General features: G+C 44.8%; 1 protein-coding gene across 2 annotated transcripts in view; it reads right to left on the bottom strand.

Moving 5' to 3' along the window:
* Window positions 1-23441, bottom strand: part of LOC115175584 (CUB and sushi domain-containing protein 3) — a 670680-nt gene that overhangs the window by 293413 nt on the left and 353826 nt on the right. For both annotated transcript variants that reach the window (XM_029734929.1, XM_029734928.1), the window contains 2 exons: window positions 8213-8316; window positions 6145-6257 (listed from right to left, as the gene is read on the bottom strand). In XM_029734929.1, the coding sequence (XP_029590789.1) occupies window positions 6145-6257; window positions 8213-8316 (217 nt within the window). The remainder of the gene's footprint in view (window positions 1-6144; window positions 6258-8212; window positions 8317-23441) is intronic.

Raw genomic sequence — 23441 nt, forward strand, 5'->3', positions numbered from 1 at the left:
ACCTTAATCCCATTGAGAACTTGTGGTCAATCCTCATGAGGCGGATGGAAAAACAAAAACCCACAATTTCTGACAAACTCAAAGCATTGATTATGCAAGAATGGGCTGCCATCAGTCAGGATGTGGCCCAGAAGTGAATTGACAGCATGCCAGGGCAGATTGCAGAGGTCTTTAAAAAGAAGGGTCAACACTGCAAATATGGACTCTTTGCATCAACTTCATGTAATTGTCAATAAAAGCCTTTGACACTTATGAAATGCTTGTTATTATACTTCAGTATTCCATAGTCACATCTGACAAAAATATCTAAAGACACTGAAGCAGCAAACTTTGTGGAAATTAATATTTGTGTCATTCTCAAAACATTTGGTCATGACTGTACACGGGATATAGGCTACAAAACTCCAAATGCCTTTTTACACCCAGTCACCATCTCTTCAAAGAAAGTTACTAAATATAGTCCAGTTTGTAACATTCTCTATGAAATGGGCTTTAAAATTATTTGTAATTCAATGCAGTGAGCTTTGAAATGACTGATTTATTTCCAATTTAAAGTGTTGAAAATGCATTAACATTTTGATGACGGTAATATGACAAACTAAAGAAAATATAAATTTCATCAAGTTTTTGACATTTGTATGTTTACTTTATGAAAATACTAATATTAATGGACCAAAATACCAACAAATTGCAAAATGTATAGGTAGATGCAAAAAATGTTATTTCAACCTGTGGTGCCTGGCCTTAAAAATGAAAAGCTGAAATGTCTTGAGTCAAAGAGTATTCAACCCTTTTGTTAAGGCAAGCCTAAATAAGTTCAGCAGTAAAAATGTGATTAACAAGTCACATATTAAGTTGCATGGACTCACTCAGTGTTTGCAATAATAGTGTTTAACATGATTTTTGAATGACTACATCATCTCTGTACCCCACACATACAACTTTCTGTAAGGTCCCTCAGTCGAGCAGTGAATTTCAAACACTGATTTAACCACAAAGACCAGGGAGGTTTTCCTAGAGGAAACCTGTTTTAGTCTGCTTTCCAACAGACATTGGGAGACCAATTCAACTTTCAGCAGGACAATAACCTAAAACTCAAGGCCAAATATACACTGGAGTTGCTTACCAAGATGAAATTGAATGTTCCTGAGTGGCCTAGTTTCAGGTTTGACTTAAATTTGCTTGAAAATATATGGCAAGACCTGAAAATGGTTTTCTAACAATGATCAACAAACAACTTGACAGAACTTGAATATATTTAATTGGATATTGTGTGTAATCTATTTTGAATTCAGGCTGTAACACAACAAAATGTGGAATAAGTCAAGGGGTATGAATACTTTCTCAAGGCACTGTATAGATACTGATATGACACCTATATTGACACCTCTCCAAAGGATCATGGGTAAGGTCCTCCAACAGTACCGCCACTTACTGCCTCTTGATGAGTTCTCCACTGTGTCCCAAATAGCACTGTATTCCCTATACTGTACTGCACTACATTTAACCAGAACCCTATGGGCCTTGGTCAAAAGCAAGGCTTTTCCCTTTATATATTCCATTTGGGACACTGCTCTTATCTCTAAAGGTCTAACTTGACCCTTTCCTCACCCCTTAACCCACATCCCATTACACGCTTTAGTACTCTCTGTTGTCCTCTCTCTGTTCTGGTCACCAATGGTATGAAGAACTACCTTCACTGGAACTTCGCTGGAAATTGTCATATAAAATATGTAATTATGCTTTTCTGATGTTAAATCTGCTCCCATTGTGTAAAATCTTTGACAGGAGCTAAATTGCCTAGGCAAAGAAAGAGAGAAAAAGAGCACAGGAGACACAGAGATGTAGCCACGGGGAACTGAAATCAAAGTGCTGAAACTGGTGCCCAAGCTAAGTGCACATTAGAACGCAGGCAGGTAAATCGACGGGAGTCACAACAGCTCTTTCACAAAGTCATTAACTTTGATATGCAAAGGGAAGAATCAGTCTAAATTACAGACACACTCTCTGGAATAAGATATACATAGCTATAGGAGCATATTCTAATCTTAGAAATGTTGCAGAAGTTTTATAACAGCAGATTGTTGGTAAAACACACTGAGTATACAAAACATTTGGAACAACTTCCTAATATTGAGTTGCACACCCTTTTCCCCTCAGAACAGCCTTAAGTCGTCTGTGCATGGACTCTAAAGGTGTCAAAAGCGTTCCACAGGGATGCAGGCCGATGTTGACTCCAATGCTTCCCACAGTTGTGTCAAGTTGGCTGGATGTCCATTGGGTGGTGGACCATTCTTGATACACACGGGAAATAAGGGATCATAGCCAATAAGGGATGATAGCTTTCTCCTGGATTCACCTGGTCAGTCTATGTCATGGAAAGAGCTGGTGTTCCTATTGTTTTGTACACTCAGTATACATTTCATACACTCAGTGTATGTGTTTGATGGAGACACAATGATCTTAAAAGCCCCATACAGGGTACCCATCACATTACATTTCATTCATATAATAAAGAACATGTTTAATTGAGAGGCGAACATCAATGTTTTATAGTGACCATTAAATCTACCTGCTAAACAATGAAATATGATTGGCTTCCTTTACATTCTCTATATAGACAGCGGTTAGGTCTCACACTATGATGAATCCCATTTGGTTCACTATATCCACTAGCCTCTCCCAGGGGGATCTGCCTATTCCCACTATGAGACTGTAACATCATCCATAGCCTGCAGCAATCCATATGACTAATTTCTCCAGAAGTCTTCAGCTGAGATAGCGAGCTGCTAGCACAGACTGGCTGCTGACTGTTCAAGAGCTGGAAAAATATATTAGATCATTGTAGAGAGAACCCAGTGCTGAGAGTTTTCTCGGTTTGTGAGTTCAACTGCATAAACAGTTGGTGGTTTCATGTAGCACAATGATTTGAAACTAGTGACCACTCAAACCATGAGAGAGAGAGAGAGAGAGAGAGAGAGAGAGAGAGAGAGAGAGAGAGAGAGAGAGAGAGAGAGAGAGAGAGAGAGAGAGAGAGAGAGAGAGAGAGAGAGAGAGAGAGAGAGAGAGAGAGAGAGAGAGAGAGAAGAGAGAGAGAGAGAGAGAGAGAGAGAGAGAGAGAGAGAGAGAGAGAGAGAGAGAGAGAGAGAGAGAGAGAGAGAGAGAGAAATATATTACATGTACAGCCAACACTCAAATGGCTCTTCTGTTCTGGCATCTCTAATTAAGGGGCATAAGAAATAATGATGGTATAAACTCCTGCAACACTCATGTGTATCTAATGGAATACAAAATAATAGTTTAAGCAACTCAAGGACACGCCTGAAAATGCTGACAGCTTGTCGTGGTTAGAATACAGGTCTTCCCTGTGGCTCAGTTGGTAGAGCATGGTTTGCATGGCGTTGCATGGTGTGTGCAACGCCAGGGTTGTGGGTTTGATTCCCACGGGGGGCCAGTATAAAAAATGCATGAAATGTATGTATTCACTACTGTAAGTTGCTCTGGATAAGAGCGTCTGCTAAATGACTAAAATGTAAATACAGGGAATGCAGGAATCTGAAACACAGCTGATGAAAATAATTTCACCTGAGATCTGAATATTATAGACAGACTGATTTGATTATAAATCACTGGATGATTGTGTTGAGATATTCAGCTCATATGATGGGTTGTGGCAAATGGATTTGTCACTTGATTTGCCAGAGTTTGATCATCTTTTCTCTTAACAGTCTACTAATACACCATTGTTAAAACAATAAGCATCAGAGCAACTTAATGTAAAATGTTACCAAATCTCCCTTTCAACCTTTACATTTCTCTGTCCTGCTTCATCTGTCAGTGTTTCTGCTGCAATAGGTACAGTATGAATGGATGTGACCCTGTCACCGCACAGTGACAGGGTCAAAAAGCATGAAATCGGCTACTAAATTAAGACCATTTAGAGTGATGTGAAGTACTGGCACCAAGCGAGAAAATTTAACTGGTTTCAAATGAATATTTTAGGGATATAGGACTTCATTAGACTACACACAGCATCATCAGCAAGAAAGCTAGCTACAGTAGCAGATAAGCCAGAATATTTCCCTCTTCATGTATTAGGGAGGGTAAATTGATATTTAGTCTCTCAAAGTCTCTCAAATGAACACTGATGAGCAGTCAGGAATGGTTTACAGTTATAATGGTAATGTCTTCTCGCAAGAAAAAAAAAAATCTAATTCAAACTGCAATCTCTTCCCCACCAGGTCTCTCCATTGTTTCCTCCAGAGATATTACACTAAGCCACTTATTCTGTTTTTCCATGTTTGTTTGCACTTACAGTACACTACATGACCAAAAGCTTGTCGAACGTCTCATTCCAAAATCACGGGCATTAATGTGGAGTTGGTCCCCCCTTTGCTGCAAAAACAGCCTCAACACTTATGGGAAGACTTTCCACTAGCTTTTGGAACATTGCTGAGGGACTTTCTTCCATTCAGCCACAAGAGCGGGCACTGATGTTGGGTGATTAGGCCTGGCTCGCAGTTGGCATTCCAATTCATTCCAAACGTGTTCGATGGGGTTGAGGTCAGGGCTCTGTGCAGGCCAGTCAAGTTCTTCCAGACTGATCTCGACGCACCATTTCTGTATGGACCTTGCTTTGTGCACGGAGGCATTGTCATGCTGAAACAGGAATGGGCCTTCCCCAAACTGTTGCCACAAAGTTGGAAGCACAGAATCATCTAGAATGTCATTGTATGCTGTAGCGTTAAGATTTCCCTTCACTGGAACTAAGGTACCAAGCCCAAACCATGAAAAACAGCCCCAGACCATTATTCCTCCTCCACCAAACTTTACAGGTGGCACTATGCATTGGGACAGGTAGCATTCACCTGGCATCCACCAAACCCAGATTTCTATGTAGGACTGCCAGATGGTGAAGCGTGATTCATTACTCCAGAGAAGGCGTTTCTACTACTCCAGAGTCCAATGGCGGCGAGCTTTACACCATTCCAGCCGACACTTGGCATTACACATAGTGATCTTAGGCTTGTGTGCAACCTTTCGGCTATGGAAACCCATTTCATGAATGTCCCGACGAACAGTTCTTGTGCTGACGTTGCTTCCAGAGGCAGTTTGGAACTCGGTAGTGAGTGTTGTAGCCATGGATAGACAATTTTTACACACTATGCACTTCAGCACTCGGCTGTCCCGTTCTGTGAGCTTGTGTGGTCTACCACTTCCCGGCTGAGCTGTTGTTGCTCCTAGACGTTTCCACTTCACAATAACAGCACTTACAATTGATTGGGGCAGCTCTAGCAGGGCAACATTTTACAAACTGACTAACTGATCACAAGGTGATGAACGATCAGTTTAGTAGAACGTTACAGGTCACCAGGCTCCGTGACCTTTGACACAATGACGTCATTCATAGTGACAGTGTAGTGATTGAGAAAACCAGTTCCTGCCTTCCTTCATTTATTCAGAGAACGAGGGATGGAAATGGAGGGAGGGAAGGGAGTTAGGGAAGTGAATCAGCCATTTGACAAGTTGGTACATCCGTCCATCTCTCATCTGACTGGCTTAGTGACAGTCTGTCTGTCTATCTCTCATCTCACTGGCTTAGTGACAGTCTGTCTGTCCATCTCTAATCTCACTGGTTTAGTGACAGTCTTGTCTGTCCATCTCTAATCTCACTGGTTTAGTGACAGTCCCTCTGGCTCTATCGGCCTCAGCTGTCTAACTAATACTTTTGGGGTGGAAGGTAGCCTAGTGGTTAGAGTGTTGGGCCAGTAACTTAAATGTTGCTGGATCAAATACCCGAGCTGACAAGGTAAAAATCTGTTGTTCTGCCCCTGAACAAGGCAGTTAACCCACTGTTCCCAGGTAGGCTGTCATTGTAAATAAGAATTTGTTCTTAATTGACATACCTAGTTAAATAAAGCTTAAATAAAAAATAAAAACTCAAGGCCAATGCAAGGCAGAACACAGCTTTAGTAGCTAGCTGCTAGAGTTTTGAACACACACACACTCACACACCTTCACAGAGATACGCATACATGTATGCATGGACATACAGGAACACTTGATCATGCACCTATCTATGGACTTGGACACACACATATAATAATATAGGAACGCATGCACTCACACACGCACACTACGTACCTTTAAAGTTGATCTTGAAGCCAATGGAGCCCACGCTCTCGTCTGACTGGAGGTGAAGCCACATCTGATGGGTCATGCTGACTATGAGGTCAGGGACGAAGCTACCTGAGAGACTGGGGGGAGGATGACAATACACTGTTAACCTGACTGTAATATGGATACTGGAACATGGACAATAAACTGTTAACCTGACTGTAACGTGGATACTGGAACATGGACAATAAACTGTTAACCTGACTGTAATATGGATACTGGAACATGGACAATAAACTGTTAACCTGACTGTAACATGGATACTGGAACATGGACTATAAACTGTTAACCTGACTGTAATATGGATACTGGAACATGGACAATAAACTGTTAACCTGACTGTAACATGGATACTGGAACATGGACAATAAACTGTTAACCTGACTGTAACATGGATACTGGAACATGGACAATAAACTGTTAACCTGACTGTAACATGGATACTGGAACATGGACAATAAACTGTTAACCTGACTGTAACATGGATACTGGGCCATGGACAATAAACTGTTAACCTGACTGTAACATGGATACTGGAACATGGACAATAAACTGTTAACCTGACTGTAACATGGATATTGGAACATGAACTATAAACTGTTAACCTGACTGTAACATGGATACTGGAACATGGACAATAAACTGTTAACCTGACTGTAACATGGATACTGGGCCATGGACAATAAACTGTTAACCTGACTGTAACATGGATACTGGGCCATGGACAATAAACTGTTAACCTGACTGTAACATGGATACTGGGCCATGGACAATAAACTGTTAACCTGACTGTAACATGGATACTGGAACATGGACAATAAACTGTTAACCTGACTGTAACATGGATACTGGGCCATGGACAATAAACTGTTAACCTGACTGTAATATAGCATTTATAACAACACATACCAGAAACGGACTGGCTATTAGGCAGTTCTGGCAAATGTCAGAATGGCTGGTCCATCTTTAGCCGAATGGGCCTGTCCAAATTGTGTTTTTTACGCCAAAGTATCAGTATTTGTATAATAGAGAAAAAATAATGGGCCGGTATGCTATAAATGTCTGGGCCGACTTCTGGTCCCAGTCCGTCCCTGACACGTACTATACTATCACACTGCAACATGGGACTGTTACATTGACAACAACACACACTATCCCCCTGATTGTAACACGGTACTGGCACATTGATGGACAATCTTTAAAATCGAGTCAATGTTATGGGGGACTACACTAGCTTTGAAGATGAATGTTAACATGCACAGTACCACATAGTGTCTCTGTCATGCCCTGATCTGTTTCACCTGTCCTTGTGATTGTCTCCACCCCCTCCAGGTGTCGCTAATTTCCCCCAGTGTATTTATCCCTGTGTTTCCTGTCTCTCTGTGCCAGTTCGTCTTGTATGTTTCCAAGTCAACCAGCGTTTTTTCCGTTCTCCTGCTTTTTGCATTCTCCTTTTTCTAGTCCTCCCGGTTTTGACCGTTGCCTGTTTCTGGACTTTGTACCCGCCTGCCTGACCATTCTCACTGCCTTGACCATGAGCCTGTCTACCACTCTGTACCTCCTGGACTCTGATCTGGTTTTGACCTTTTTGCCTGTCCACGACCATTGTCTTGCCTACCCCTTTGGATTAATAAACATTGTAAGAGTCCATCTGCCTCCTGTGTCTGCATTTGGGCCTCGCCTTGTGCCTTGATAGTCTCATATGCGGTGCAGGGAATACAGTACATTCAACAATAGTGTAGTCGATGTTACGGATATAGAATCACAAAGACCACCTGAACTTTTGAGGACCTCTAGTCCATACAGTAGCTAACTGGCTTAACAGTGAATACCATTTGCATACAGAATACATAAAACCCACCACAGGAGGCTGGTGAGGGGAGGACGGCTCATAATAATGGTTGTAATGAAGTGAATGGAATGCTATGAAACACATAGAAACCATGTGTTGGATGTGTTCGATACCATTACATTTATTTTGTTCCAGCGTGTGAAACACAGTAATATAGATACAGTAAAGTGCTGAGCCACTCACACTTGTAGTATTGTCTTGGGGTCACCCACTTCCCCTCCGTCACCGATGGTTAGCGTGTCGTAGGCAATCTCCAGGTCAAACTCCTCAAAGTTAATCTGAATTACCTGTCAGTGGCAAGAAGAAATGAAGCATAATGGTTAGCCGCGTGTCAAATGGCCTGAATTAAAGTTTATGGGTTTCTCACAATTTAATTCCACTGGCCTAGCTAATACAGGAAAACAAGCATGCTCCTCCAAAAATGATATTTACCCAAATAACTTAAAAAGCCCCTGAAAAGGGTAGATTCTGTCCATGAATATGGTATCCATATTAGGACAGCCGATATAAAAGACTCCTGCTAAGATTGTCCTAATATGGACACCATACATATAGAACAGAAATATGTTTGCCTTCCCTTCTGACTATGTCTAATTTGGGATATTGAAACTTCTGTAAATGCATTGAATTCATGTGGGTCTCACAACTGTAATACTGTGAACTAAAATGATCACTTATTGGCATTTGTAGCTGAAAAGGACTCCTGATTCAGAGGAGTTTGGCATCACAAAAGAAAGACTGTTGCCGTGTGTTTTGAGAATTCATTGAAATACAGTGGTGATAGTAAAATACTGCCTGTGATTGCAGGACCTTTTGATGGTAGGCCTATACTATATTAATAAAGCGATAGTTCACTCAATTTGTTGTTGTATTTTGTTCATTAGTCCATGATGCAAAATGCATCATCATCATCATCATCATCATCACAGTTTTCTGGAAAACTTCACGCACGGTTTCTTGGGATTTAATTTTCAACTGAAAATGTAACATCTAAGCAAGTAGTAGCAGGAAATCACAGGTCTGCATAAACTTTGAAGCATACTGTACAGTCGCTGCCCATTGGGCAAAAACTGGTTAAATCATTGATGTTTCCACATTGTTTAAACTATACTTAAATTATCCTTTTAAGACTTTGCCTGAAAGTTTGCAGTAAGAAATGTACGGCCATTTCTTTTGTTGACTGACCACCTCAGATGACAGCAATTTCTGTTATACATTAGAATGTTGGTTCATTCCATGGTTCATTATTCTTTTGTCTAGTTATCAAAATCATGCCACTAATCTAAGATGAAAATATGGAAATTTAACATCCTGTTATATAAAAAAATAAAGCTTTAGTGCATAATTAGGGTTGCAGCCGAAAAAACTGCTGACAGCCCTCTCTCTCTCTCTCTCTCTCTCTTTCTTTATTTCGCTCTCTCTCTCTCACTCTCTCTCTCTCCCTTAGGACTAAGACAGGCTCCCATCCTCTGTTTTCTCCTAAAGTCCCTTGGGGTATAGGTCCATATGGTGAAACAGAAGAAGAGAAATAACTTCACATTCGCTAATTACACTAATTACATTGTGAAATGTCTACACATTAATACAAATCTAGTTGTTTCTTAGAAGAACACTGACAAGATCTTTTCCACAATGGTGAATTTTCTTATGGAGAGCCCCCAGACATATATCACATGCATATTACCAGTATGTATATTGGCATTCACAGGTAGATCAGGAAAAATAAATATTAAACTAATCAAACGTGACTTACACGGAGGAAACCAATACCATCAGGACTCTGAATAAATATCACACGATTAAAACCGTCCCTAACCCAACACCAAATCAATACAAAAATCAGACAAAAGGTCTACTTGATTAAAATACCATTTCCTTAGCTCTCCATGTGATGTAGACCTACAGAACTCTTCTGTGTGTGTCTTGTGTCATCTAGAGATAATTACATTTCAAAGGTGCTATATGACATACTTACAGAAGGATCGGAAGTGTTTTTGTCCGGATTGATAATAAAGGGCAGAAAGTCAGAGACAATGTGTGTGTGCGCGTGCGCGTGCCTGTGGAGAGGATGCAGAAGGGATTGAAGATTCTTTTCATTTTATTAACTCATCAAGGTTCAGATGGAGACAGCTAGGCCCAGTTGGTATGGCAACTGTGCCAGAGAGGGGTTTTAGCAGGTGGCTTCCTGTCCTCTCCTCGGGATAGAGTCCCTTCACCTGGTTGATTGATGCTCAGATAGTTCACCATTCCGGCCCCGAGTAATAAAACTGTGTTTCAAATGCCGATTACAAAGCACTCAATCCCTACTGACATCACAAAGGTCATCGTTGTGTGTGTGTGTGTGTGTGTGTGTGTGTGTGTGTGTGTGTGTGTGTGTGTGTGTGTGTGTGTGTGTGAGCATGCCTGTGTACTATACACATGCATGTGCACGTGAATGAGTGTGTGCGTGATCATAAAGATTTGTAGCAATGCAAAACCTCTGTTGTATTACAAACAAGACGGTTGAGGCCACACTTACACATTCAACAACAACGCATTGAGCCCAATAAACCCATATCCTAGTCTTATGACTTGACAATGAACATTTAAAGTCCCAGTGAGGAACACCACGGAAGGAGGTGTTTACTCACTCACAGAGAGACAGATCTGTCTCTGAGGAGTCAACTGGAGCGGTTTCAATAGGCCTTTATGTAAAAACACAGGGTTTTTTAAAGCCTCACAAACCTCTGAGGGGCCCTTCAAACCCGCCAGTAAGCGCAGCGCTCCTCTCATCAGGAAGGACTCGAAGTTAATGTCCTCTCTCAACTGAGACAAATCCCTTGTTTTATGTTGTTCAGTCTGCTCCCCGTGTTCGTACCACAAAATGGCTGTTTTCTGTCAGTAAAAGCCATCGTCTCATAGCCATTGTCTTCACTGCTTATGATGTGGATTTAAAACAAGTTACTAAGTAATTATTAAGACTACTAGGCATATCATTTGTCATGCAGGCTTGCTAATAACTATTGCCTGACGTGTAGCATACAAAGAAAGAAAGAGATATGAGAAAGTAACACCTACACCTAGCATCGCACACTTGGCTGCTAGACCTGTACAAGAGGATGCCTCTTAGCTCTCTCTACACACACCGACATAATGATTATCATCAGGTGCTGAAAAATAACCGAGCCGTGCCTAGCGAGGTGTTGTGGATATTGGCAGGTGAGTTGTAGTGTTTGTGATGATGGGGGGTGAAGGGTGATTAGACAAAGGGGGACTCTGTCACTCATGATTCCCACATGCTCATGCTGGGCCGAGAGGGGGCTTAAAGAGAGTGCTTCATACACACATACGCAACCCTGCCCCAAGCCCATGCCACACACATGGGCCCAATCAGACTCTCATCCATTCCCTGTGACAAGGCACCCAGATCGTTCACACACACTCACACTCACTCATTTCCTCTAGATTAGCCCTCCACACGGATGGGCTGTCTGATTCCCTCTGCCTCTCCATCTCCCCCAGTAGAGTGCTTCTTGTTGTCATGTTAGAGCAGGCAGGAGTGTGTGTGTATGTGTGGGGGGGGGGGAGTATTTGTTGTGTGTGTGGTGTTGAGTGTTTTTGTTCCGTCTCACTGTATCATTGGCAGCACCATTCTCAGCGGAAGCTACTGTAGTGTTTGCTTTGTGTTTGTGAGCCATCTGTTGGGCACTATCTATGGTTTGGATAGAAGTCTATGAAATTGATGAAATGGACAAATGCAAACACTCTTTTGTTGGTAATAAAGTCCAGATTGATGCTTGGATTGGTTGCAGAGTATTTACAAAAATTGAGGATATTTAAGCACTGGCTCCTATTATAGCTGAGGGAAACCCCCGGAAACACCACAACCATATGTGCAGAGACCATCTGTGCCTGCACAATCATTGTGGGATTCAAGTTGGAAATTATTGAATGACTCCTCTGGTTTCATCTCAATCACCACAGAGACCGTTTCATTTGGCTGAAAAAGAGAAAAGTAGTTTTTTTTAAGGACTAAAGAAGACCGATCAGAGGAACTGATAAGAATATTTACATGATCACAATCTGCCTTGCCACAGGGAGGCCTTTGAGTCTCAAGATTCAATATTCAATTTTAACTTCAAAAACATCAAAATGTGTCGGCGTGCGTTTCAACTCCCGGGGGGAAGTCACTTTTTTTACTTCCCACAAGCCACTAGCACTTCAGGGCTCTGATCTGCCAATCACAAGCCAGGGATGAGAATGCGAGTTACACATCCTCTTTCCCTTGGAAAATTTTCAGAAGAGAGTGAATCCTCTGCATGTGTTGGCAGAGGTGTGTGTTTAAAGATGTTTTCGTGCCCTATGGATCATGTAAAGCTGGTTTTGGAGGTAGTGTGCTGATTGGATTACCAGGACTTATTGAGCTGTACATTAACATCTTCCAGGCGGTTCCCAACAAAGTTTGTCATCACTATCTCTAGTCCTCTAACGCAGGAATCATCTATTCTCTAGCCCTATTTTCTTTCATCATCTGTCACGACTTCTGCCGAAGTCGATGCCCCTCCTTGTTCGGGTGGTGCTCGGCGGTCGACGTCACCTGTCTTCTAGCCATCATTGATCCATTTTCATTTTCCATTGGTTTTGTCTTGTCTTCCTACACACCTGGTTCCAATCCCATTCATTACATGTTGTTTATTTAACCCTCTGTTTCCCCTCATGTCCTTGTCAGAGATTGTTTGTTGTTATGTGCTCGTGTATTTGTATTGGTGCGCGACGGGTTATTTTACCAATGTTATTTTTTTATGTACGTTGGTTTTTGGAGTTTGTTTTATTTTGATTAAACTACTCCAGTTACACCAAGTTGGTTTCTCCTGCGCCTGACTTCCCTGCCACCTACACACACAACAATGACATCATCATTGTTAACTCTTTATTTCATCTAACAATGGCTAGCAGTTTCTTAATTGTGATAAAAACAGAACATTGTCATCAGTTTTTCGAGGCATTACTGAAATATTTAATCTAACAGCCGTTTATTTGCTGAAATTTGTGCAGTTGTCCAGCTATTACAAGGGACAGGCAGCTATTTGAGACTTTTTGCTTAATTGAAGTTTTACGGTAGTTCCTCAAAGCTTTCTCCTCTAATTGGAGAAAGTGACAATAGTGAATGTGACAATTTGGAAAGAGCCAAAGTCAAATCCTCCGTCTCTAAAGAGTGTTACTTAATATAATAGAAAAATCTTACATGTTTCACTTTCACCTTAAAAGACGACTTTGGGATTTTGACTATGAGGGCCCTTTATCTACTTCCCCCAGAGTCAGATGAACTTGTGGATACCATTTCTATGTGTGTGTACAGTTTTAAGGAAGTTAGAAGTAGTTTCGTGAGCCAATGACTGGAAGTCTATGAGTATCTACTAGCATGCTAGCAGATCCCCATAGACTTCCAGTCAGATCCCCATAGACTTCCAGTCAGATACCCATAGACTTCCAATCATTAGTGCTAATGCTAGTTAGCAATTGTGCAAGTGCTAGATAGCAACTTCCTTTAAATTGCACACAGATACCATTTTTATGTATCAACGAGATCTGACTCTCGGGAAGTAGATAAAGATCCCCACTGACAAAATCCTGAAGTACAGTATGCCTTTAACTGCTTTCTCTAATGGTGATATTCCAGCAAACAATCAGTCTCTGGAGCGAGACCAATGAGGTGATGTAACAGGATTGGATTTGTGCTGGATGGAGCACTTCCTACAAGTGGAGGCTAGATCACTGATATACATTTGCATATGTCAGGTTCATAGCTACTCTGATGAAGGGGGAAGAAACAGGACGAGTAAGTCTATGGCTATCTCCCAATTACCTCTCCTTCCTCCCAAACTGTGCACTTGTTCACGTCACCAAACCAATGCTTTTAAGTTTGTGGAGAGTAAGTAGTGAACTAGTGTACACTTCAGAAGGAAGGAGAGAACTACAGTATGAGTACTCTGACTCTTGTCCTTCAAGCATTACACAGTAATACATAGTAATACACATTGACTAGCAACTGAATGTGATGGCTATAATATAATGTGATACATTTGGACTGTTAGCACACAGTTAACAGGCAATACAATAACTGTTTTAACATAGCCGTTGCAAGACTCCATCTGCAAAGGAAAGGCCTTGCTGCAGCAATGACGTTGTATGCGGCTCTAAACTGGCAGAAGCAGGGCGGCTGTTTAAAACATCGCAAGAGAGCCGCAGCAGAGAGAGAAAGCGAGAGAGCGAGAGAGAGCGAGAGAGCGAGAGAGCGAGAGAGAGAGAGAGAGCGAGAGAGAGAGAGAGAGAGAGAGAGAGGGGGGTGGACTAAGGTCTCCAAATTGAATTAAGGCACGACAACCTGCAATACTCTCCCACCAAGGTTAAAACAGGGAACGCAATATAAATAAATTGGTGCTCTGAAATTGTGTCTGCCAAAAATAAATGAAGCAATAACGTTCGGTCCTGTAAGCAGCTATTACCCATCTCTTACCTCAAGGAAGAGGGCATCAGAATCTAACTGCCACTGAGAGGGTGCGACAACGTTTCTACAGGAAACCCTTCCCCTTTTCCCTCAAGTGCTTCTCTTGTTTTTTTTAGTTTTCAGTTTTTTTTACAGTGAAGTGATCTGAAACTCATTACATGTTTTAGAGAAGGAATTTCTTTAATTAAGAATACAAGTGTCACGCCCTGACCTGAGAGAGCCTTTTTATGTCTCTATCTAGGTTTGGTCAGGGTTTGATTTGGGTGGGCATTCTATGTCCTTTTTTCTATGTTTTTGTATTTCTTTGTTTTGGCCTGGTATGGCTCTCAATCAGGGACAGCTGTACATCGTTGTCGCTGATTGGGAGCCATACTTAGGCAGCCTGTTTTCCCTTGGGGTTTTGTGGGTAGTTGTTTTCTGTTGTGTATTTTTCACCTGACAGAACTGTTGGCTTTCGTTTTTGTTTCTTTGTTTAAGTGTTTCGTCATTTATAATAAATGATGACCACTTACCACGCTGCATCTTGGTCCCCTCTTTCAGATGATCGTTACAACAAGATGGTTTATCAGAAATGCATTCTATAATATAGAATAAGGAGCAATAAGGCCTCAAGGTTTGAAAAAAGACTCTGTATGTGTTAACTAATATATATTAAGTACTTTAGGTAGAATTAGGTTTCCCGGATCCAGATTAAGCCTTTTCCTGGACTAAAAAGCATGCTTCATGGAGGATTTCCATTGGAAGTAAAGTACTAGGCTTATTCTGGGTCCGGGAAACCAGCCCTTACAGTTTTCTGAGATTTTAAAGGATGTGTGTTTTAATGTTGTCGAAAGACTAAGTAAATGTCCAGAGTAATTGGTATTGTAAGTGGTGACCATAAACTATCATTGACACCATTGACCTTAGCAAATCAAATCAAATGTTGTTATAGTCAGTGCAGATAGTTTGGGTACCATTCATTTACTTTTTAGCAGTCTGGCTATTTATATTGCACTTGCTTGTGTTTATCATTGACACTCATTGAAATGACCTGGCCCACTTGGTCTTAAAACATTTCAACTCTTTTAGAAAACTCTATAAAAAAGCTCGAGATTTATTGAAAACAACATTACAAAAAATGGCAGTGGGAAAACAAAAACAACTTTCCACAGTTGTTCTGGCTCAGTCCCAGACCATTCAAAATGGTGAAATGCCAACTGAAAAAACAAGGCAAAATGGAGGGAAGGAAGAAAACATCTCTATGGCCCACAAGGCTTTCATGCTACCTTCCATCCATCATCGCCATGGGAATATGTCCAAACAATTTCATAACAGACTTTTGAACATTTTTGGAGTTTCGCAAAATATAACATTGGAGTAAGAAATGAACTGCCAGGACTAAACCTTGAGGCCCTTTTAGGTTTTATGTTCCTGGCCCTTGCTAGGGACCCTGTCATAGTGCATTGGTAATATCATCTAATAAACTGAAGTGCTTGTGGGCTGCTTCTTTCCTTCTTTCTTTCTTTCCTTCCTTCCTTCCTTCCTTCCTTGAGGTAATCACAGATCTGACATGACTGTTGAAATCAATGTAAAGATCAGTGATTATCTCAGGGAAAGGAAGAACAGAGAATATTACATTGGGGTCTGATTCTTAGTGTGTGTTAGAGGTGCTGCTAGCTAATGTACCTGTAAGATGGACTACAGTCTCAATGAGTTCGGCTGCACTCCAGATGGTTCTAAAACGTATTTATGGACGAGCGAGGTGACAGGTGCAGAGAATGTCAGTAGATGATAAGGAAAAATTGGTTTGTTCTCCTGCTTATGACGGAACAGTAACATTTTAGCCTTGACAAACTATGAGTCCAAATTGGGTATCATGCTTATCAAAAGTTAGACCCAGTGAGTACACTCACTGTACCTATAGAAGGGGCGAATCAGATCTGAGATCAAAAAGCATTTTAAATCTTTAAAATTATTTAGCTGCTTGCTTGAGCTTGCATGGCACAACGGAGTCAATGGAATAGTCCCAAGTGTAAACCCCTCTCTCTTTCTTTCCTCAGAATCAAGCAAACGCTCAATGTATTTATACCCAGGTCTTTGGAGATATTTGTAGCCAGGTCTTTCCACATTCTGTTGTGTTACAGCCTGCATTTATAATGGATTAATATACATTTTGTAACGGCCGTCGAAGGGAGTAGACCAAGGCGCAGCGGGTTGAGTGCTCATGTTAACTTTTATTGAACCCGTAAACAAAACAAAAAAAACGAACGACAGCTTAACAGTTCCGTCAGGTACAAAAACATTAGACTGAAAACAACCACCCACAAACACAAGCTGAAAAACCTCTACTAAATAGGACCTCCAATCAGCGGCAACAAGAAACAGCTGCCTCCAATTGAAGGTCAAACAAAAACCCTAAACATAGAAATAGAAAAACTCCCATGCTCTCTGCGCCTGACTCCTACCACCACTCCTAGCAACACTGTGACAGAATCCCGCACCAGCTATGGAGTCAGCAGGAGCAGCCTCCCCTCCTCTCCCATCGATGGAGGAACGGGTCCTTCACCATACCACCATCCTCCACCGAATCGGCTCAGCGATGGAGCAGATGATGGAAAGGATGGACCGATGGGAGAGGAGTGGCCTCCCTACCGCATCCCCAGCCCCAAATCCCCCTCCACCATCTACCCCTCCACCGACGTCTGGACCCGGAGCCCTACACCTGGCTCTCCCCAGGGAGTACGATGGAGCGGCGACTGGGTGCCAGGGGTTCCTGCTACAGTTGGATTTGTACCTGGCTACCGCTCATCCAGCTCCCTCGGGAGAGGAGAGCGTAAGCGTCCTCGTCTCCTGCTTAACGGGACGTGCCCTGGAGTGGGCCAACGCAGTGTGGTATGGCCCAGACTCGGCAAGGGATCACTACCCCGAGTTCACCCGCCGTTTCCGGGCCGTGTTCGACCACCCAGCAGAAGGCCGGGCGGCGGGTGAACGGCTGTTCCACCTGCGTCAGGAGACGAGGAGCGCACAGGACTTTGCTCTGGAGTTCCGGACCTTAGCTGCTGGAGCGGGGTGGAACGACAGGGCCCTGATGGACCACTATCGGTGTAGCCTCCGGGAGGACGTCCGCCGTGAGCTAGCCTGTCGGGACACTACCCTGTCACTAGATGAACTGATCGACATGTCCATTCGTCTCGACAATCTGCTGGCTGCGCGCGGGCGTCCAGACGGGGCCCTGTTGGTTCCACCTCCAGGTCCTCCAGCTCCCATACCTATGGAGCTAGGGGGGGCCGCGTCCAGGGGAACCGGAGGAGGAGGCTCCCCTTGTCCCCAGTGTGGTCGGAGAGGACACACTACCGACCGGTGCTGGGGGAGCTCCTCTGGGAATCGGGATGGCAGGCGGAGCACTCCTCGTCCATCTCAGGTGAGTAAGCACCAACCTCACCCAGAGCTCCCTGTTGGTCACATGTTCGTTTTAGTAACTTTCCCCTTGTTTTCTCCCTCTTTCCAGCATAAGGCGCTAGTCGATTCAGGCGCAGCTGGAAACTTTATGGATCGTGGGCTCGCATTAAGGCTAGGGATTCCCCTGGTGTCGTTGGACCAACCTTTCCCCGTGCACTCCTTAGATAGCCGACCATTAGGGTCAGGACTGGTCAGGGAGGCCACGGTGCCACTGGACATGGTAACGCAGGGGGATCATGGGAAACGGATTAGTCTCTTCCTCATTGATTCTCCTGCGTTTCCAGTGGTGCTGGGGATTCCCTGGCTGGCCAATCACAATCCCAATATTTCGTGGAGACAGGGGGCTCTCAGAGGGTGGTCAGAGGAGTGCTCAGGCAGGTGTAAGGGAGTTTCCATCGGTGCGACGACGGTGGAGAGTCCAGACCAGTTTTCCACAGTGCGCATTCCCTCAGAATATGCCGATTTGGCTATCGCCTTCTGTAAAAAGAGGGCGACCCGATTACCACCTCATCGACGAGGGGATTGCGTGATAAATCTCCAGGTAAACGCTGCACTTCCCAGGAGTCATGTGTACCCATTGTCACAGGAGGAGACGTTGGCTATGGAGACATATGTCACGGAATCTCTGAGACAGGGGTATATACGGCCCTCCATGTCACCCGTCTCCTCGAGTTTCTTTTTCGTGAAGAAAAAGGATGGAGGTTTGCGCCCGTGCATTGATTATCGAGGTCTAAATTCCATCACCGTAGGGTTCAGTTACCCACTACCTCTCATCGCTACGGCGGTGGAATCATTTCACGGCGCACGTTTTTTCACGAAACTGGACCTCAGGAGCGCTTACAATCTGGTGCGTATCCGGGAGGAGACAAGTGGAAAACCGCATTCAGTACCACATCGGGCCACTATGAGTACCTCGTCATGCCGTACGGGTTAAAGAATGCTCCAGCCGTCTTTCAATCCTTTGTTGACGAGATTCTCAGGGACCTGCACGGGCAGGGGGTGGTGGTGTATATTGACGACATCCTGATTTATTCCGCCACCCGCGCCGCGCATGTCTCCCTGGTGCGCAAGGTGCTTGGGCGACTGCTGGAGAATGACCTGTACGTCAAGGCTGAGAAATGTGAGTTTTTCAAACGAGCCGTTTCCTTCCTGGGGTATCACATTTCCACCTCGGGGGTGGTGATGGAGGATGACCGCGTTAAAGCCGTGCGTAATTGGCCGACTCCGACCACGGTAAAGGAGGTGCAGCGGTTTTTAGGGTTTGCCAATTACTACCGGAGGTTTATCCGGGGCTTTGGTCAAGTTGCGGCTCCCATTACCTCACTGCTGAAGGGGGGTCCGGCGCGCTTGCGCTGGTCAGCAGAGGCGAACAGAGCGTTCAGTCGCCTGAAGGAGCTGTTTACCGTCGCTCCAGTGCTGGCTCATCCGGATCCCTCTTTGGCATTCATAGTGGAGGTGGACGCGTCCGAGACTGGGGTGGGGGCCGTGCTATCACAGCGCTCGGGCACGCCACCCAAACTCCGCCCGTGCGCTTTCTTTTCTAGGAAGCTAGGGCCGGCGGAGCAGAACTATGACGTGGGGGACAGGGAGTTGTTAGCTGTGGTCAAGGCTCTGAAGGTGTGGAGACATTGGCTTGAGGGGGCTAAGCACCCTTTCCTCATCTGGACTGACCACCGTAATCTCGAGTACATCCGGGCAGCTAGGAGACTGAATCCGCGTCAGGCCAGGTGGGCCATGTTCTTTACCCGTTTCCGGTTCACGATCTCTTATCGGCCAGGTTCACAGAACACGAAGGCCGACGCACTGTCCCACCTATATGACACCGAGGAGAGGGCCATCGATCCGGCTCCCATTCTTCCGGCGTCGTGTTTGGTAGCTCCGGTGGTATGGGAGCTGGACGCGGAGATCGAGCGGGCGTTACGGTCGGAACCTGCACCATCGCAGTGTCCGGCAGGTGTTCAGTACGTACCGCTTGGTCTCCGTGATCGATTGATTCGATGGGCCCATAATCTCCCCTCTTCGGGTCACCCTGGGATCGAGAGGACAGTGCGGAACCTGAGGGGGAAGTACTGGTGGCCCACCTTGGGTAAGGACGTGCGGTTCTATGTTTCCTCCTGCTCGGTGTGCGCTCAGAGCAAGGCTCCTCGACACCTGCCTAGAGGGAAATTACACCCCCTCCCCGTTCCACAGCGGCCGTGGTCACACTTGTCAGTGGACTTCCTCACTGACCTTCCCGTATCTCAGGGGAACACAACTATCCTGGTCGTTGTGGATCGGTTCTCGAAGTCCTGTCGTCTCATCCCGTTGCCCGGTCTCCCTACGGCTCTGCAGACTGCGGAGGCACTGTTTACCCATGTCTTCCGGCACTACGGGGTGCCCAAGGACATCGTTTCTGATCGGGGTCCCCAGTTCACATCCAGAGTTTGGAGTGCGTTCATGGAACGTTTTGGGGTCTCGGTCAGCCTGACCTCGGGTTTCCACCCCGAGAGTAATGGGCAGGTGGAGAGGGTGAACCAAGAGGTGGGTAGGTTTCTAAGGACGTATTGCCAGGACCGGCCCAGAGAATGGGCAAGATACGTGCCATGGGCAGAAATAGCCCAAAATTCTCTACGGCACTCATCAACCAACATGTCACCGTTCCAGTGCGTTGGGCTACCAGCCGGTCCTGGCTCCATGGCACCAGAGCCAGACCGAGGCTCCTGCAGTGGAGGATTGGGTGCAGCGCTCGAAGGACACCTGGAGAGCCGTCCAAGACGCACTCAATAAGGCGAGTGGACGGCAGAAGAAGAGCGCTGACCAGCACCGCAGTGAGACCCTGTGTTTGCACCAGGGGATCGAGTCTGGCTCTCGGCTAGAAACCTGCCCCTCCGCTTGCCCTGCCGGAAGCTGGGGCGCAGTGTGTAGGGCCGTTTAAAGTCCTGAGGAGGATAAACGAGGTGTGTTACCGGTTACAACTTCCATCTTACTACCGTATTAACCCCTCGTTTCATGTGTCTCTCCTCAGGCCGGTGGTGGCTGGTCCCATGCAGGAAGGTGAGGTGCCGGAGGTTCCTCCCCCCCCCGCTGGACATTGGGGGGTCCCCGGCGTATAGGATACGCGCCATTCTGGACTCCAGACTTCGGGGGGGGGGGGGCCTACAGTACCTCGTCGACTGGGAGGGGTACGGCGCGGAGGAGAGGTGCTGGGTACCCAGGAGGGACATTTTGGACCCCCCACTACTGAGGGAGTTCCACCGCCTTCATGGGGATCGCCCTGCGCCTCGTCCTCCGGGTCGCCCTCGAGGTCGGTGGCGGCGCGCTGCGGGAGCCGCGCGTCAAGAGGGGGGTACTGTCACGAATCCCACCGAAGGTGGCTCCCCTGCCTGCTCGGGCGGCGCTCGGCGGTCGTCGTCACCGACCTACTAGCCGCCGCTGATCCCTTTTTCCTTTTCGTTGGGTATGTCTTATTGTTTGCACCTGTTCCTCATTTGGTCTTTTGATTTTGGTTATTTAAGCCTGGTTAGCCCGCCCAGTGTTGTGCGGGATTATTTTAGCGTCAGGTTGTACTTTTGTCGTTGGATGTGCTGGCGATTATTTACTTAATATTGTATACATGCTGTGCACCTGTTTTGGGCACTTGGCAATTTTCCCACGCCGTTTGTGTTGGCGTTGATCGTGTTGTTTTTTGTTCAAATAAACACGAAGTTCTGTACCTCTGCTCTCTGCGCCTGACTCCTACCACCACTCCTAGCAACACTGTGACACATGCAGAGAGATGAGTTCGGATGGGTCTGCCATGTAGCACGCTTCTGTCTGTAACATAAGCTGCTCAGTATGTGTAGATATTCCTTGCTATTGCATCTTTTTTGAAAGACAACATTAGCCATGGAGAACTGCAAAAGAGTTGCTACTGCTCTCAACAACATTGCTGCCCTGAATTTAGCAAGCGCTATCGACAAAGATCAGAGGGAAAAAGTTGTGATGGACTACTTTCTGAACCGGAGTGACTTGACACAACAGGCCAAACAAGCTGTAGCTACAAACAAAATGGAAACGGCACAGGACGTCTTAGTTAAAGTGGTTCCAGTCTGCTGTGAAGCATTCATCCATGTATATTGGTTAGAGTCTAGCTACATTTTCAGATATTATACGTTTGTAATTTAGTCAGAAAGCCATTTTCATTGCAAGTTAAAGCGTACTGTTAGCTAGCTAGTGAACGTTAGCTTGCTGGCTTGCTAGCTAACGTTACATGTATGAACTGTGTGGTAATATTCATATCTCAGAAATCAATTTGCATTGCTAGTTATAGGCTGATGTCAGCTAGCTATCCAACATGGATTTATTTTCCCTGGTTGACACAGACATGCTCAGGAAAGTGATATCACAACTTAAGCCTTCTACCTGCCTTCTCAATCCTATCCCTACCACCTTCTTCAAAACTGTTTATAATTGCATATAAGAAGTGCAAGCTATTGTTAATCACTCAGTGTTCACAGGCACTTTCCCTACTGCACTAAAAACTGCTATGGTGAAACCACTTCTGAAGAAAAGTAATCTAGATTCTTCAGCTCTTAGCAATTTTCAGCCAATCTCCAACCTTCTGGAGAAATTGGTGTTCAAATAGCGGGCTGTAGTGGAGCGGGTGGAGAGTTTCAAGTTCCTTGGTGTCCACATCACCAACGAACTATCATGATCCAAACATACCAAGACAGTCGTGAGGAGGTCACGACAAAACCTTTTCCCCCTCAGGAGACTGAAAAGATTTGGCATGGGTCCCCAGATCCTCAAAAGGATCTGGGAGAGCATTCTGACCGGTTGCATCACCGCCTGGTATGGCAACTGCTCGGCATCTGACCGTAAGGCGCTACAGAGGGTAATGCGAACGGCCCAGTACATCACTGGGGCCAAGCTTCCTGCCGTCCATGACCTATATAATAGTCGGTGTCAGAGGAAAGCCATTAAAATTGTCAGAGACTCCAGTCACCCAAGTTATAGACTGTTTTCTCTGCTACCGCACGGCAAGCGGTACCGGAGCGCCAAGTCCAGGACCAAAAGGCTCCTCAACAGCTTCTACCCCAAGTCATTAGACTGCTGAACAATTCATAAAAACCGGCACCAGACAATTTACATTGACAACTCCCCCCACCCTTTTGTACACTGCTGCTACTCGCTGTTTGTTTGTTACCTATGCATAGTCACTTCGCCCCCACCTACATGTACAGATTACCTCAACTAGCCTGTACCCCTGCACACTGACTCGATACCGGTGTCCCCCTGTAGATAGCCTTGTTATTGTTATTCTTATTGTGTTACTTTTTATTATTACTTTTTATTTTAGCCTACTTGGTAAATATTTTCTTCTTCTTGAACTGCACTGTTGTTTAAGGGCTTGTAAGTAAGCATTTCACGGTAAATTCTACACTTGTTGTATTCAGAGCATGCGGCAAATAAAGTTTGAATTGATGATATACCATTTCGTAGCTCTGAGTCTCTACTTTTAGCCAATGT

Source organism: Salmo trutta, chromosome 36 (genome assembly GCF_901001165.1).
Source record: "Salmo trutta chromosome 36, fSalTru1.1, whole genome shotgun sequence".
Classification (NCBI taxonomy): domain Eukaryota; kingdom Metazoa; phylum Chordata; class Actinopteri; order Salmoniformes; family Salmonidae; genus Salmo; species Salmo trutta.